Here is a 15,117-nt window from a genome sequence, read left to right as displayed (position 1 = left end):
TATGTTTCTAATTAGTTTTAGTTTATGAATCATGACCGATTATTTTATTGATATTCTTTAATTATAATTCTAAAATTTTATGTCACTAAGAGTCATTACTTTTGTTATGGTAATTAATAATGACAATAAATAAAATATTACCTACAATAATATTTACTTGGAAAAGAATGAGAAAAAAGTTCTTTGTATATTTTTTTATTTTTATTCACATGATAGGAAATTATTCAAGCCTTATAAAATTTAAATTTCACAAGACTATTTTCATTTTATTTTCGCATATCACTTTGTAATTTCATAAAAGTTAAATCTAACATATATTCCTAATTAGCTTTAGCTTATGAATCATGAAAGATTATTTTATTGTTATCCTTTGATTGTAATTATGAGACTTATTGTTACTAAAACTCATTATTTATATTATGATAATTAATGGTGACAATAAATAAAATATTATGTCCAATACTATTTAAGGACAAATTGAGAAAAAAAATCCATTGTATGTTTTTATATTTCTATTATAAAAACATGGTTCGGAATATTTCAACTTAAAATTTTGACACAAAATACTCTTAATTGTTCACAATCTAATGGTCAATATTGAAAGTTAAAGTAACATTTTATGATATTATATCCTCCACCGTTGAATTACATGAAATTAATATCTTAATTTCATGCACAGGGTACCAAGTTCTATAGTAATTCTCAATATCTGAGTAAAAAAAAATGAAAAGAAAAAAAGCATTAGTAGATGAATCAGAGTCTACTAAAGTTGATGATTTGTTAATTATAATTATGATGGTGGTTTGATAATTGCCAATCAGGCATTATATTTTCACTGTTTAACCAATGTTTGATTCAATTAATTTATTTATTTTTTCTGTTTGCTCGTCTTTATGTGTGTTACACTTACACCCGTCATCTTGACAATTCAAAATGTGTTAGATTATTTATTTATGCATACGTTGAATTATTAATGTTAGTTAGATTATTTATTTATGCACGTGTGAGATTATTAAGTTAGTTGGAGTATATAACAAATAGTTTATATTCTTGTACTGGTTGTCCAAAGCAAGTATAAATATGTCTTGCGAACTATTCTTGTTTCATTTTCTCGTATGGAGATAATGTAGGGAAGCAAAGTACGGAGCAATGTACAGTTCAATTGAAAGAAAAAAATCAAGAAAGAAAGTGTCGGATGCATGGGTCCATTTTACTAGATGCGAAGGAGAACTGAGTGCTGCATATAATTCTTATGGTAAAACTTATGCTTGTCATCCTGTAAGAAACGAGAGAACTAATATGAACAATCATCTTAAGGTTTGTGAAAATTACTTGGCAACCAAAATGTTTTTGTCACGTGATGTGAATGTGAATGCAGAGGAAAATGAGTCATAGGGAAATACATATGATACAGAAGAAGCTTTTAAAAGAAAAAAGAGTAAGAAAGAGACTACGGAGAAAAGTGAGGTGAAAATATATTTAGTTGATCTGAGTGAGGATGCATGTAATGACAAATTTAATGTTTTGAGTGGTAGAAGAACAATGGCTTCTACTTTAATTTTTTTAGTAATTATTTAAAATATTTGATTTGATATATTTGAATTAATGAGAGAATATGTGAGAGAGAAATATACTATTGATTTTAACTCAAAATAATTCGGTTCGGTTCGGTTCGGTTCATTAGACAAATAAATTTAAAAACATTTAATTTAATAAAACTAAATCGAAATTTGCCCACCCCTAGTTGGCTTTGGTGGGAGGTGCTGGGTTCGCGGTGAGAGAATTAAGAGATTTACAGTTATTTTATTTATATTTTTGTATTTAATTAAAGGTAATTTGGGTATATTGAAAATTAAATCGGAGTAGTTTGATTTGATCAATCAGAGGAATGGGAACTCCTTAATCTCAAATTACTTTGGATATTACAGTATTGATTTCCATTTTCTTACTCACAAAATATGAAGTAAATACTGTCATTAAATCCTTATTCTCTAATCCCAAAAAGCAAAGACACCATAAATTTAGAAAAACGTCATTACCGCTTTGACAAAATATCCTGACTCTCTCTAATCAATCATTGACATCATCATTACAAGCCACGTCGTACATTGTATCTCTTTTGACCATGGGATTAGTTAATCCCAGTGACGTGGCGCACCTGTTACTTTGGGGTTCCTATGCACTTTCCTACTACTCGCGTACTGGATCTTCCCTCAAGCGAGGGGTGACGCAATAACTGCGGTAATTCCAGGCGGACCTGAAACACATAGATAAAAAGATTGATTTTGACTGGCACTTGGAATCCGCCGAGTAGTCAGTAATCCACCGACTATCTATAAATAATCCCGTTTTCTAAACGCGGTCGCTCGTGTTTCCTGTCGCGTTCGAAAGAAGATATTTTGTTTCGTTCTTTTTTTTAAAAAGCATCTCCGAAACCCTAACCCTAGCTTCGTCAACGATCTCTCATCTTTTCACTCAACTCGGTAAGTTTCTCTACTCATGCGACAATTGTTGGCGAAAATCCTATCGCTGTATGCATGCGATTGTTTCTCTTTTGGTGAATCTGTTATCTGCTTTGAGAAGTAGTCTCTTGATAGATGGTAGTAGTTTGGTAATTCGTTTAATATAGAATTGTTATTATCATTTTTTATTTTCTTATTGCATTATAGTAATTTTTGTCTGAGGAACAGAGGAAGTATGAAAGTGTTAAAAAGTTAATTTTTTTTTTTACTATTCTAGTTTTTGCGTGAAATTTCTTTTGATAAAATTAGGTTTTGTAGCTGAGCTGCTCTTTATGTTTAGTTTGTAGCTTTTAATGCTGTAATTATATGTTTCATCTATAGCTCTTGTTGTTATATGTAATTCTCTGCTTGGTTGGTGAGAAAATGGGGGATGAAAGATTAACTTTGTATCTTCAGATTTGATGCTCCTTTATTCTTAAACTAAAAGAGTCTTGAAAATATTTTTAACTGATTTAAGCTGCACAACAAGTGATAAGCTGGATAATTTGTAACTGTAACTGAGATGTTTTGTGCTTTATAAATTTATTTATTTATTTTTTTAACGGTGGAAGATGGAGCTCCCTGCTAATAAGCCCCCACCTCCTTGCTTTTTGTTGGTAAAAGTAGAGCTAGCTCTTTGTTGCCCTGATTTTCCAATGTAGCTTGCTCATAGGCTTACCACTTTTGTATTTAGTTGCCATTTCTTGCTCTGTTCTTTTTTTCTTTTTTTTTGTTTCCATACATAACCCTGTTGCATTTTATCAGATGGCAACTAAACCTCTCTCTAGCGAGGCAATTGCTCTCACAGAAAAGAAAATGGACATGACTCTTGGTATGCGATTAATTTTTGGATTTTTTTTCTTCTTTGTGTCAGATTTTTGTTTAATTAATTGTCTACTCATGGATTTTTTGTTTTTGTGTCGTAATAGATGACATTATTAAAATGTCCAAAAATACTTCAACTAAAGCTAAGCAGCAGCAAAGGGCTCCAGTAAGATATTAGACACTTAGAAACAAGTTTATTCATTTGGTATGATATGTTCCTGGTAGTTTTTTTGTTATATGACTAATGTTTTAATGTTTATTGTATTTTTGTACAGAACAAAAGCCGGAAAGTTTTTAATAATGCTGTTCAGGATAAGTCTTTGAAAGTGCGACAATATATGAGCTCAAGATCATCTCTTAGACAGGTAAAGACTGCTGGCAGTGCTAAATTGTTATGTTTGAGCTTTGTTGATGGATTCTGATATGACTGCTTGATGTTTGATCATCAGGGTGTTTTAGCTCAGAGAAGGTCAAATTTCCAGCGTAACCATTTCCCTATGGCAACTGAGGTAGCACGGATGACTGCGGTTGCTGCTGCTCGCAATAGAGCTTTTAATGGTAGCATGGTGGCTAATAAAATGAGCAGAGCAAGGTATTAAGCTGCTCTTGATTAAATCCAAATCCTTAAATTTAGTGACAATGAAATTATGAGTAAAGTTGGTTACTATTTTGCAGGTAAATCATGGTCTTATAATATTGATGGTGTCTCCTATGTGCTTCGGGTTAAATTTATGTCAGCTCGTGTATTTTATAGTACTCCTGGTTTTGGTAGCAAGTGGCCAATCTGATTGAGAGTTTTTTAAAATAGACTGTTTCGGTTCATGCCATAAAAGAATAGAATGTCTGCATAATAGTCTTCATAAATGTGATATGAAGAGTTTTGCCAATTAGGTTAAGTGGCACACATATCTTTTGGCCATTTGTGGGCTCCTTTGGAGAAGCTGTCATATTTTTTTGTTTGGCTGTGAAGAATCTGGTTCCATGCGATGAGCAAGAAGATATGATGCAATGGAGATGGGTGCAAACATACAATAAGTCTGATATGGGGTTTTGATGTTGTGGCAAGCATAGTATTTTGATGAGAGCTATAATTTGCGCATTGTGCAAATTATAGCTCTGCATGTTAGCTGGTTGATTGCATTGATAGATAATTTCTTTTCCTACCAAGCTATGATCAAGGGGGTTTTTGGTTACACTATCATGCGTGGCTGTTGTAATTTAGATTAGTTGGTTATGCTTTTTTGTTGTTCTGAAGAGTTGTGATTATGATGTCTTCACCTGCATCATCAGTATTCTCTTGAGGCTGTACTCGATGATGAATTCTGCTACCTGCTTTCTCTCCAGAGTCATGTCATTTGCTGCTGGTTCATCTGTTTTCCTTTATCCATTTTCCACCAATTTACTTGGAAATTCAAGTATCTTTCACCAGGTGGGAAGCTATTGAATGAGCATATGGGTGCATCATTGGTGCTAATCTTTTAAAGGGGGTTTCTGGACTGTGGAACTTCCCTTGTTTCTCTAGTCAGTTGACTGATGCCACATCTTTGTGTATTCCTAGTTTTGTCCCATAACTGGTTGTCATTTGCTTTAAGAACCGTTGACTGGAACCTACAAAACTGACAAGGATGTTTGGGTGAAGGTTGGTGTTGTGAACAAAATCTGAGTTCTGAATTTTGGGCGAAACTGAAATTTTTGTGCTGTAAATGGTCATAATCAATTGGAGGCTCTTGGAGTCTTGTAAATGGTTATTGGAGGGCACATTTTAAATGGGTGTAAATGGTTAATGGAGGGTACACCTTAGATGGGTGTGGGAGCAGAATTTGTGGTCTCCTGTAGGTAGATAGGTTTGTATGGCTGGTGTGTTATTTTTGTTGTTTTCAAGAAGGATTGGCAGTTGTGTAGGGGGAACTTGCTGGTTTGGACTGCTTGGAGAATTGGCCCTTGCGGTTGGTCCCTGATCTGCTGCTACATGGTTGTCTCCTTATTTGTGATATCAGAGCATTTCATTTACTGTATGAGCTTGAGCCCCACAGTTTGTCTGCGATTGGAAAACTATTGTGGATTAAAAAGAAACGGGAGAATAGCTCTTTCCTCTTCTTGAAGTGCCTTTATTTATCCTGCAATGGTTTTTCTTATCTTTTTGTTAGTTCAATATGATAAGGATCCATGATGGTAAGACTCTCTAGTCTTGAACTGAGTGGTTGTGTATAGTGCTTTCGAGTGACTGATTAATACCTCTTGGATGGTACTTGCATCTCTTGTCGGAAACAGCCTCTTGATTGTATATGCTGTTTCAATTCTCCAATCATTATCCCCTTTATATTTATGTATGCAGGGTTGGAGCTGTGCCTGTTCAGAGGAGGGCTGCAAATGGGGGCTTTGCTGGAAAGGTATCTTTCCATTTAATTTTCTATTTTCCACTAAGATGTATTCTACAAAATAACAGTTGTGTCCTATGAGTAAGAAAGGTAGATTTATGAGTATTTTCTAGATGAATGGTGTTATTTTGCATCTAATAATGCACGTGTTTTCATATGGCTTGGGTATGTGTATGACCGACTTAGGTTCATTTGGAATTGACCAATTCTGAGTGCTCATTGAGCTTTATTTACATTATAGAAACTTAACTAGAATGTGAGGATATCAACGTTCTAGGTTGATAAGAGTAATCAACTAGTAGATTTACTTGACTGTTTCTAAATTTGTTGTATGACTTAGTGGTGAGGATATCAACGTTCTAGGTTGATAATAGTAATCAACTAGTAGATTTACTTGACTGTTTCTAAATTTGTTGTATGACTTAGTGGTTTATCACTATGGGTCTCCGAAGTGTTAAATATTAATTTGCTGCTTTTAAAACTGTTTTATGACTTTGTGATTTAGCAATATGTGTCCCCAAAGTGTTAAACATTATTTTGCTTGAGGTTTAATGATTTGAAAGTCATCAATCTTGATAGAGTATCTGCTTTGCAGCCACGGATGAAGCAACAACAGCACCTGCGTCAGGAGGATAATGCTGTGCCAAAGCAGAGGCCTCAAACGCTGGACTCGCTTTTTGCTAATATGAAGGAGCGGAGGATGAAAGCCTTCTCACCCGCAAATAATGGTGGTGGTGTACAACTCAATGGGGGTGGCCGTGGTGGACGTCCGAGAGTGCCCTGGGCTAGAGGCCGTTTTGGCAACTAATGCCATGTTACTTCAAAGGATTTGATTCATATTTCTGTACTATGAGTTGAATGGTGGTACTTATGGCAGTTGATTTTTTTTTTCTTCCATACCCAGTCAGTGGAGGTTGGTTTAGCCCAGAATGCCCAAATCTAAAAGCTAGTGTTTCTTCATTCTTCCTTCTAAATGTTTTGCTTCCTTTGTCTTCAACATTTTGGATATGAGACTACTTGTATTCTTCTTGGTGTTCCATTTGAGCAATGTATAGAAGCAGTCTTTCGATCACTGTCTGGTTCGCTTGAATTGCGCATGTGAAACATATGTTGCTGTAGCATTGGGCTGCCCGTACTTCTGAGTTATCTACTGCAGGCAGTGGAAGTTACTGTAAACTTTCACCGTTGTGCACGAATGTGATTCGTTACGATGCTGCTTGTGGTTGGAAATGCCCATTGTGTGTCTATCGACCGTCCAACAACTGCTGCGGGGTACCAGCCTGCGTCTCCCGTGCGTACCAACATTAATGCTATTTGTGGGCGTTGGATCCTCGTCGTTAGATTTGTTTGACGGGATAAATGGTTAAAAATTTTATTAAAAGAGTAAAGATAAAAATTTCAAAGTTAAAATGAATGTTACCGGAACAAATGTGGATGGCAATCGAAGATGGCTACGTGGATTCATGACATACGCACACCTTGTACCGTCCTTTAATTTTAACGAAAAACGACCTCAAGTTACTCATCGTTATCTTATCGCAACTAACACTGGCGGACCGTTTACAAAGGCTCACTTTGAGTTTTCGTTCTCAGTCACCTGAAAAAAGGAAAAAGAAAAATAAAAAAAAATGACTTTAAACCTAAGCTTGTGCTCTCCTAATTTTATCTCCAGTTCTTCCACACCACGCTTCGGGAAAATTCATGAAACATCTTCAAATCCAAACAATAATACTAGTGCTCTCTTGTCATTTCTACTAGCCGCCAAGAAAGCAACGAGATTAAGAGGTTTTAGAATAGAAGCTTCGTTGAGTGAAAGCGAAAACGGCGTTGTGGAGGAGGAGTTGCTGAGTAGAGTATCGGGTGCAAAGGATGCGAGTGAAGTGCTCGAGATAGTCGCTGAAAGTTCCAAGCGAAGTGGTGGCGTTTTAACTGTTGATGAATGTTGTTTAATCATTAATGCTGCCATTGATCGTGGTAATACTGATTTGGCTTTGTCCATTTTCTATGCCATGCGTTCTAGCTTTGATCAAGGTACGGATACATAATTTATTTAAGGCACAATTTTCGTTTTCCTTTTATCACTATGGATATGTTTGTGATTTTGGATGAATTGCCACTGGAAGGGAATATCACTAGCTATTGACCATAATTCGGTGTTTGGTACATAAACATTAGCCGCTTATTAAGTAAAAATATACTCTACTTCAATTGCAAAGTTCAAAAATAAAATAAAATATACATAAATAAACGGAAGCACAAAAGTTCAAGGTTGTCTAGAGTGGATGTTTGCTGCTATTATTATTATTATTTTAATGCATTTGGGTAACTTTTTTGTATAAGGAGTCATTAAAAAATAATAAATTATGAAATTCACTATGTATAATAAGTTGAAACTTTTGCATCTATAATTTTTCAAAATGCCAACATCTACTCTAGATAAGCACTCTGTTACAAATATGTCTTAAATCCCATTTTGGTTGTTGACCGATTATTGTTATAACTAATTATTATTATTATTATTATTATTATTATTATTATTATTATTATTATTATTATTATTATTATTAATTTCCATGGGTGATTAGAGTACAATGACATCGTTGATATAATATGTACATGGGCAGGTTTTAGTGAAAATGGCACTTTAGTCGACAGATGGAAATGGTCGAGGCCGGATGTAAGTGTGTACACATCATTAGTTCAAAGTCTTGCAGCTTCATTAAAGGTTTCAGATGCCCTTAGGTTGATTGACGATATTAGCCGGGTGGGAGTTTCTCCTGGCGAAGAGGTAAAAAGTGGTACTTTTTTTCTCTGATGTACAAGCAAACTGCGAATAAAATTACAAGTACCATTATTTATTCTAATGATTGTCTCTTGAAGCTATTGCATTATGAATGTACTCTATTGGAGTTCTCTCTTGGAGATTGCTTTAATAAATAAGTGTATTATGAGCAGGTTCCCTTTGGGAAAGTCGTGAGATGTCCCACTTGTTTGATAGCTGTAGCTGTTGCTCAGCCTCAACATGGTATTCAGGTATATATGTTACCCACAACATTTTTTATGATTATTTGGTATCTATTCTGCTTTGGAAATATCTATATTCTCTTAGTATATTTGTTCAGGTCATAAGTGAATCACGCCAGTGACTTCAAGTGTGATTTTCTTCTCTGAAATATCTATTTGTTCTGGTCACATGAACATTTATGGACTGCATTCTGCTTATTATTTTTCCGTTATTTATAGAGATGCAATAATGTTGCTGCTGCAGATTGTATCTTGTGCCAAATGCCGCTACAAGTATGAGCTTGTATCTGGTGACATAGTTAGTATTCACTCAGAAGAAATCAGGTTGCTTTTTGCTCCTTCTAGTTAATTCTGTCAAGTGAGCTGTCACTCACAGTATTTTTCCAATTGGTTTTGCTTGGGTTTCTGTTTTGGAAATTTTTTTTTTTTGTGCGACATAAAACAACTTCAAACTTGTAGCCCAGAGCATACCTGCTATTGATAAAAATACAATTTGAAGCGTTATATTCCATTTTACCATTTTACAGTTTTTTGTTGATGACATTTAAATTCGTGTATGGTGTTGATGCTGGATATTCACTTTTCTAAGGAACTGCTCCTGCCGAACGCAGCATGGATATTCCAGCTTGGAAAAGGGGGCTAAGATTTCTGCAAATAATGAAGCAAAGAATCCCTGCTGCAGTTCACTCTATAGTGGTATAGTTTCATTGATTCTGAAATCAGAGTGTCTAAATGAAAACTCTTCTATCCTGTAAAATTATCAGGTCTAGTTTCACCTTGCCAATATGACGAACGGAAAAAGTAACAAAGTTTAGCTGATCATCTGTATTATTGGCAGTGGACTTGCTCCACTCGAACCTTCTGTAATCAGTTCTTTTCTTCATTTGCCAGGTTCAGACTCCTTCTGGCATGGCACGTACACATAGGTTTGCTACCGAAACAGTTGATCTCCCCGCACAAGTAGGGGAAAGGATAACAGTTTCTTCGGCAGCCCCATCGAATGTCTATAGGGAGGTGGGCCCCTTTAAATTTTCTCCAAAGGCCCTCAATTTCTACCCTGGAGAACCTTTGTGCCTTACAAACCATAAAGATGGCCGAGAATCACAATTATTAAGAGCCCCAACTAAAGATAGAAACCATTCTTTACTTAACCCAGTCAGCCTCGTTCCTCTTCTGGCAGTTCTTGCCACTGGAGATGCTGCCTCAAGAGTAATTGATCCCAGCTTGCCTCAGTTCCTTTCAGTTGCAGCTGTTGCATCTCTTGCAGTTGGCGTAACTTTAAACAACTTGATTTTCCCCCAGCTGAGTCAGGTAAGCTAGTATCATACATTTATACTACATTTTCATTCCTTGTATTTACCTTTTGAAATATTGCTTGACTGAATTCCAAGTATTCTTTAAGACTGTATCATTCGAGAGAATGCAAGTACATATTGCTTAATTCATTTTTCAAACGTTAGCTTCCTCAAAAGTCCGTAGACACAATTGCTATCAGGCAACAGCTTTTATCTCAGTATGACTTGCTTCAATCTCGCATCAAGGACCTAAAAGAAGCTGCTGAAAAAGAGGTACTCTTCCTTCCTAATTGAAACTTGGTATGCACCTATATTTTGAGTGAAAAATTTTAAGTTATGGGAACAAATATCTTTTGCTGAAATGATAAAAGTGAAGAATGTAAATCTGATTAATAAATATGACTGTGTGGTAAAGAATTGCCTCGTAAAATATTTTGAGATGAGTTCTTCTTATAAGTAGATTAATAGAATCATTTAACCTTCAAAATAAATCTTGGATATTCTCTCATCAACAATGTTCTGTCCTCTGACAAGTTGTCAGTGCTATACATTCAGATGCAATTAATCACCGCATCACACAATAATAAGAATTACGGTTAACTAATTTTACTTCAATATTTCATGGATCCACCAGAGCATTTGATGTATATGACAAGTTTGTTGTCTTGATATGTAGGTTTGGATGTTGGCTCGGATGTGTCAACTAGAGAACAAAATTTATGCTGTAGGAGAACCTTCATATCGGTGAAATCCTCTGAACTTGCCTAGAATTCCTTAATAGCGCATAATGATTGCTGAATGTTGTTTCAAAATTTCATTTAATTGACTACATTCGTTAGGACATTGAGGGTATTTTGGCTGTAATTTATTAGTATTTTTTATTTTCTTTTATCGAAAGTGGCTGTAGTTTTTTAGGCTGAAACCACACATTTCCTCCTTTTTAGTGCTCGGAAAAGTAGAGTCAAAAGGGTACGAGAAGGCTTGCAAAATTCCCTAAGGGGACGGATTGAATTGATTGACAGTTATGCAAGGGTATATTTGATAATTAGAAGGGATATGTTACTCCCTCACCACTGTATATTCAGTTTCTTCTTAAATAATGCAATCACCTAATGTATACTGGTGCCATTTATTTTTCAGATTTCTTCAATGATTGAAATTGAGATAGAAATGGACTCTGATGTTCTTGCTGCGGAATCAGTGAGCAGTGCAGTATGTGATATTCATATAAAACCTCTTTTATGTCTCCATCTGCTCCAATAAAATTATTTGACCAAGTGACTCTTTTTTCCAGGAAAGCATTTCAGAACAGATACAGCAAATCATGGAACTTGAAAATCTTGAAGAGGCATCTTTCCTTCACTTGAAGCAATTTTTCCCCAGTGACTTGGATTTTAATCATTTTATATAAGTGAAACTTGCCTGATTTGACCGTTTAAGCAAAGCTCACATGAATATTTAGTTATTTACCTTTGAAAAGCAAGTTGAAAGTTGAAACAACCTAGGCATCACTTAATTTCCTCTGCTTATGGGAGATTACACATTTGACTCCTTGTTGACGCACAAAACCTCATGCGCACACACACATTATTTTCCACGTAGGTCTAGGTATACTTTTCCTGATATTTTCTTTTCATTATGATCTTGATGATGTCATAACTCATCCGTTGGTCTTAATCTTCCTTGAGTTCTTATGCAACTTGCATAGCATTCAGCTTTTCATTCTCCTCCATCCTCTTTTACTGCAGAAATGGAGATTACAGGCTGAAGCAAATGATGAGGCAGAAAGACTAATTAATTCCCAAGCTATGCCCACAGAACAGTCTTAGCTACATGCTTGGAGTATATCTGACTCTCGTAAATACGCTTTGCTTATTATCAAAACCGTGTTTCTTGAAGCATTCCATCTTTCCTCTCCAAAAGATGATTTTGGTTGGATCAGTTGAAAACGGGCTGCCATTTCTTCCTAAATTAGTATCATATGATTCTGAACACTAATATGCTTAACAAATGACTTGAAAAGATTTTAATCTATGCATGATTGGAAATCAAGGAATGGTGGAATGAGATGTTAGATGCTTGGTTTTTCACGGAGAATGTCCGTTTCAGCAGGCAATTTGAGTAAATTGCAATTCATATGTACATTACTGTCCCGTGCAAATTGTAATAGTGAAGTTCATTGCCTATTTTGTAAGTGATGACTGGTGAATACATGCATTTATATAAACACGCAGCATTTTGTTTGTATCATTCTATAATGAGTGGTAAAGGCCATGATGTTTATACTTTATGGACTAAGGATTAGGTCCTCTGTGGAGTTTTTAATAATTTTATGTCATGTTTTTAAAAAAAAAAAAAAATTTATGTCGTGTGTATTCTTTAATGATAATTTATTTATCAAGATTTTTTTTTGAGTGGGCTATTTAAGTCCACTAATTTACTTTCTATATCCCTTTTTAATTAAGAATTTTATTATTTAAATAAGTTCTGAAAAAATTACTTAGTTAATTTTTTTTCTCTTCTCAATTTCTCATATTTTTATCAATTCATTCAAATATATTCTTTTAGCTGCAAACAATTGGTATCATTAGGTAAGAGAAACAAAATTCACCATTTAAAAATAAACATCAATAATTTTTTTTAATCATAAAAGTTAATAAATATCAAAAAATTATTTTTATCAAAATATCAAGAAAAAAGTCTTAGATATAAAAAATAAAAACATATAAATTATGATATACTAAAATTTGTTCGTTGTTAGTAGTTCCAAAATTTTAATTAAAATCCAAATGATGTGTTTTTGTTTTTATTAAGAAGAGATAAAAGTAAATTAAATCTTATCCATAAAATTATTTAAATCACATTTATGAAAATCTCCTTCTAAAATTAAGAAAGATTAAATTAGAAGGACATCCAAATTCATTAATTATTTAATTTAATGCGGCTTACCCTAATCGTGTTTGTTTCAAATTCTATAAATAAAGAGTAAAAAAAAAACAAAAAATAATCCTCCACGCACCGGTGACAGGACGTTGTATTTCGCTTTGTCAATGGTATGGGTTATGGCATCGCCGGTTTTCTCATGATCAAGTATTCCAAGTGAACTCTTATTCCTTGTCTTCCAAAACCTGACAGATTGGGATGATATCGCAAGATGTTCAGCAGTCTGTCTGGCATGGCGATCTGCCATTAAAACGGATTTTCAGAAACTCAAACTGATATCCCCTCCTTTCTTATTGCTCTCCAACTACAACGAATATAAAATTCCCACAAACACTCAATCTTGCATCTTCTTCAAACCCCAGACAAATAAAACATATGAAATATCATTGCCAGAAGAATTAAAGGGCAGATGGTTTTCGAGTACATTCTTTGGATGGCTGCTAACAGTTGGAAGTCCAACACAAAATATTTGTCTCTGGAATCCTTTTACCAAGTCCAAAGTCGAGTTACCACCACCACCACATCCACAAGAGACAGAATCCTTCTGCACACTCAACGGCTTGAAAGTGATCACATCTGCACGCCCTCAAGATCCCAACTGCCTAGTTCTTGCTTTAGAATGTCCCGTACATGTGCAGACCCGGAGACACATCGTCATGGACCAAGGTACAAGAACACATGCCCCCTTGTTACGATTATAGCGACTGTTGTCTTGGTAAGGATACTGTTTTTTATAAGGGTAATTTTTATTATATCGGTGATTGTTGTACCATCTATCGTATAAGATTTGAATTTGGTCTTCATCATCATTCTCCCTCTTCAACTGAAGCATTGCCGGTTCAGAAACATCAATTTCAGCAGTATTCCAATACGATGACTAACTACTTGTTAGAGTTGAATGGCGACTTGCTGCTTGTTTCAAGATATGTAATTTGGGTGAGTGGGACGTGTGCGTTCGAGGTCTACAAATTGGATTGGAATATGCAAGAATGGGCTGAGGTGACAAATATCGGCAATCATGCAATTTTATTGGGCAAGCGTACTTCAAAATCTTTGGTTGCTGCAGGAGGAAATTATTTCAAAGCAAATTGTATTTATTTCGCTGATGATTCCTGTCTAACACAAACTTCCAATGTGGTACCGCCATACGATACTGGCGTATACGAAGCCGTGCCATTTTGTCTTCTAGTGAAATCGAGTGAATGAATCTGGTTTTTCCTGCCATAATAACGAAGCCGTGTCATTTTACAAAGGCCAATCTTCTGCTGAAGAAACAAGAACAGTATACTTCAACTATGAGCACTAGCTAAATTTGTATAAGTCTACTTTGTAATTACAACTTTGGTTATCTTTACTTCTATAGTTCTAGTGTCGTTTTAGGGTCTTTGAACTATTCTAATAGTAACCATTTGTCCATTTGATTCGAGTTAACAGCAAAGGTCAACACACATTTTGTACATTAGCTGTTTTCTCGTGCGATCCAATAAGTGAATCTGGTTTTTCCTGCCATAATAACGAAGTTGTAGCATTTTGCAAAGGCCAATCTTCTGCTGATGAAACAAGAACAGTATTTTACAATAGCTGAATTTGGTTTTCCCTGCCAAAATAACAAAGTTGTGGCATTTTGCAAAGGTCAATCACCTGCTAAAAAAACAATAACAGTATGAAATTAAAAGTCTTTTTTTTTTTTTTTTAAGTTGACAAGAATTACTAATTTTATCATTATTATTTTGTTATTTTATTGTACAGTGATGGGAAGATTCAATTTTTTAAAGTGTGTTACCGCCAGACAACTGGTCGTCAATGCACTTCCAAAAGGCTACATAATGGCGAGCGACATTAGAAGCGACTGCGTAGGCTCCGCTTTTATGAACAAGTAGTGCAGTGTGATCTACACCTCAGAAGCAGATGACATTTTGCTGCCACTTTGGGCGGGAGAGACAGCAAAGGACTTAAATTCTTTGACAAAGAGAATGACAAGCTGATAAATTCGATATTACAAAAAAAAAAGTAGTGCGTTTACTACTGAGCTTCCCAGGCAACAGATATAAACTAAAGGCATTTCTAGAGAACAAGCCAACTGATGTCTCTGCTTATATAGATAATTTTGTTAAGATGATTGACAAGGAGGCATACACTGATATCCAAGTA

The 15,117-nt window shown here is 35.0% G+C and overlaps 3 protein-coding genes across 4 annotated transcripts; all 3 read left to right on the top strand.

Annotated features, from left to right (window-relative positions):
• Positions 1 to 2,314: 2,314 nt before the first annotated feature.
• On the top strand, positions 2,315 to 6,776 carry LOC102607732 (uncharacterized). Its single transcript, XM_006476313.3, has 7 exons — positions 2,315 to 2,483; positions 3,267 to 3,333; positions 3,431 to 3,492; positions 3,602 to 3,691; positions 3,776 to 3,918; positions 5,662 to 5,716; positions 6,300 to 6,776. The coding sequence occupies exons 2-7, from the start codon at positions 3,267 to 3,269 to the stop codon at positions 6,510 to 6,512; spliced, it is 630 nt and encodes a 209-aa protein (XP_006476376.2). The 5' UTR covers positions 2,315 to 2,483; the 3' UTR covers positions 6,513 to 6,776.
• A 304-nt stretch (positions 6,777 to 7,080) lies between these two features.
• On the top strand, positions 7,081 to 12,273 carry LOC102607348 (uncharacterized). Of its 2 annotated transcripts, XM_006476312.4 has the most exons (12): positions 7,086 to 7,735; positions 8,329 to 8,492; positions 8,660 to 8,737; positions 8,973 to 9,052; positions 9,340 to 9,424; positions 9,620 to 10,039; positions 10,189 to 10,296; positions 10,700 to 10,767; positions 10,968 to 11,055; positions 11,164 to 11,235; positions 11,318 to 11,371; positions 11,772 to 12,273. In XM_006476312.4, the coding sequence occupies exons 1-12, from the start codon at positions 7,333 to 7,335 to the stop codon at positions 11,850 to 11,852; spliced, it is 1,701 nt and encodes a 566-aa protein (XP_006476375.2). In that variant the 5' UTR covers positions 7,086 to 7,332; the 3' UTR covers positions 11,853 to 12,273. The 2 variants fall into 2 exon arrangements, 1 of the variants encoding a protein (XP_006476375.2); XR_008052709.1 differs by lacking the exon at positions 10,968 to 11,055 and having other exon boundaries at positions 7,081 to 7,735; positions 11,318 to 12,273.
• Positions 12,092 to 14,423, top strand: LOC127901220 (uncharacterized). Its single transcript, XM_052438002.1, has 3 exons — positions 12,092 to 12,135; positions 13,115 to 13,632; positions 13,796 to 14,423. The coding sequence occupies exons 1-3, from the start codon at positions 12,092 to 12,094 to the stop codon at positions 14,170 to 14,172; spliced, it is 939 nt and encodes a 312-aa protein (XP_052293962.1). The 3' UTR covers positions 14,173 to 14,423.
• Positions 14,424 to 15,117: the final 694 nt, after the last annotated feature.

This window comes from Citrus sinensis, chromosome 3, assembly GCF_022201045.2.
Source record: "Citrus sinensis cultivar Valencia sweet orange chromosome 3, DVS_A1.0, whole genome shotgun sequence".
NCBI lineage: Eukaryota > Viridiplantae > Streptophyta > Magnoliopsida > Sapindales > Rutaceae > Citrus > Citrus sinensis.
The sequence above is the reverse complement of the archived record's forward strand: the minus strand, read 5'-3'. Positions and strand labels throughout refer to the sequence as shown.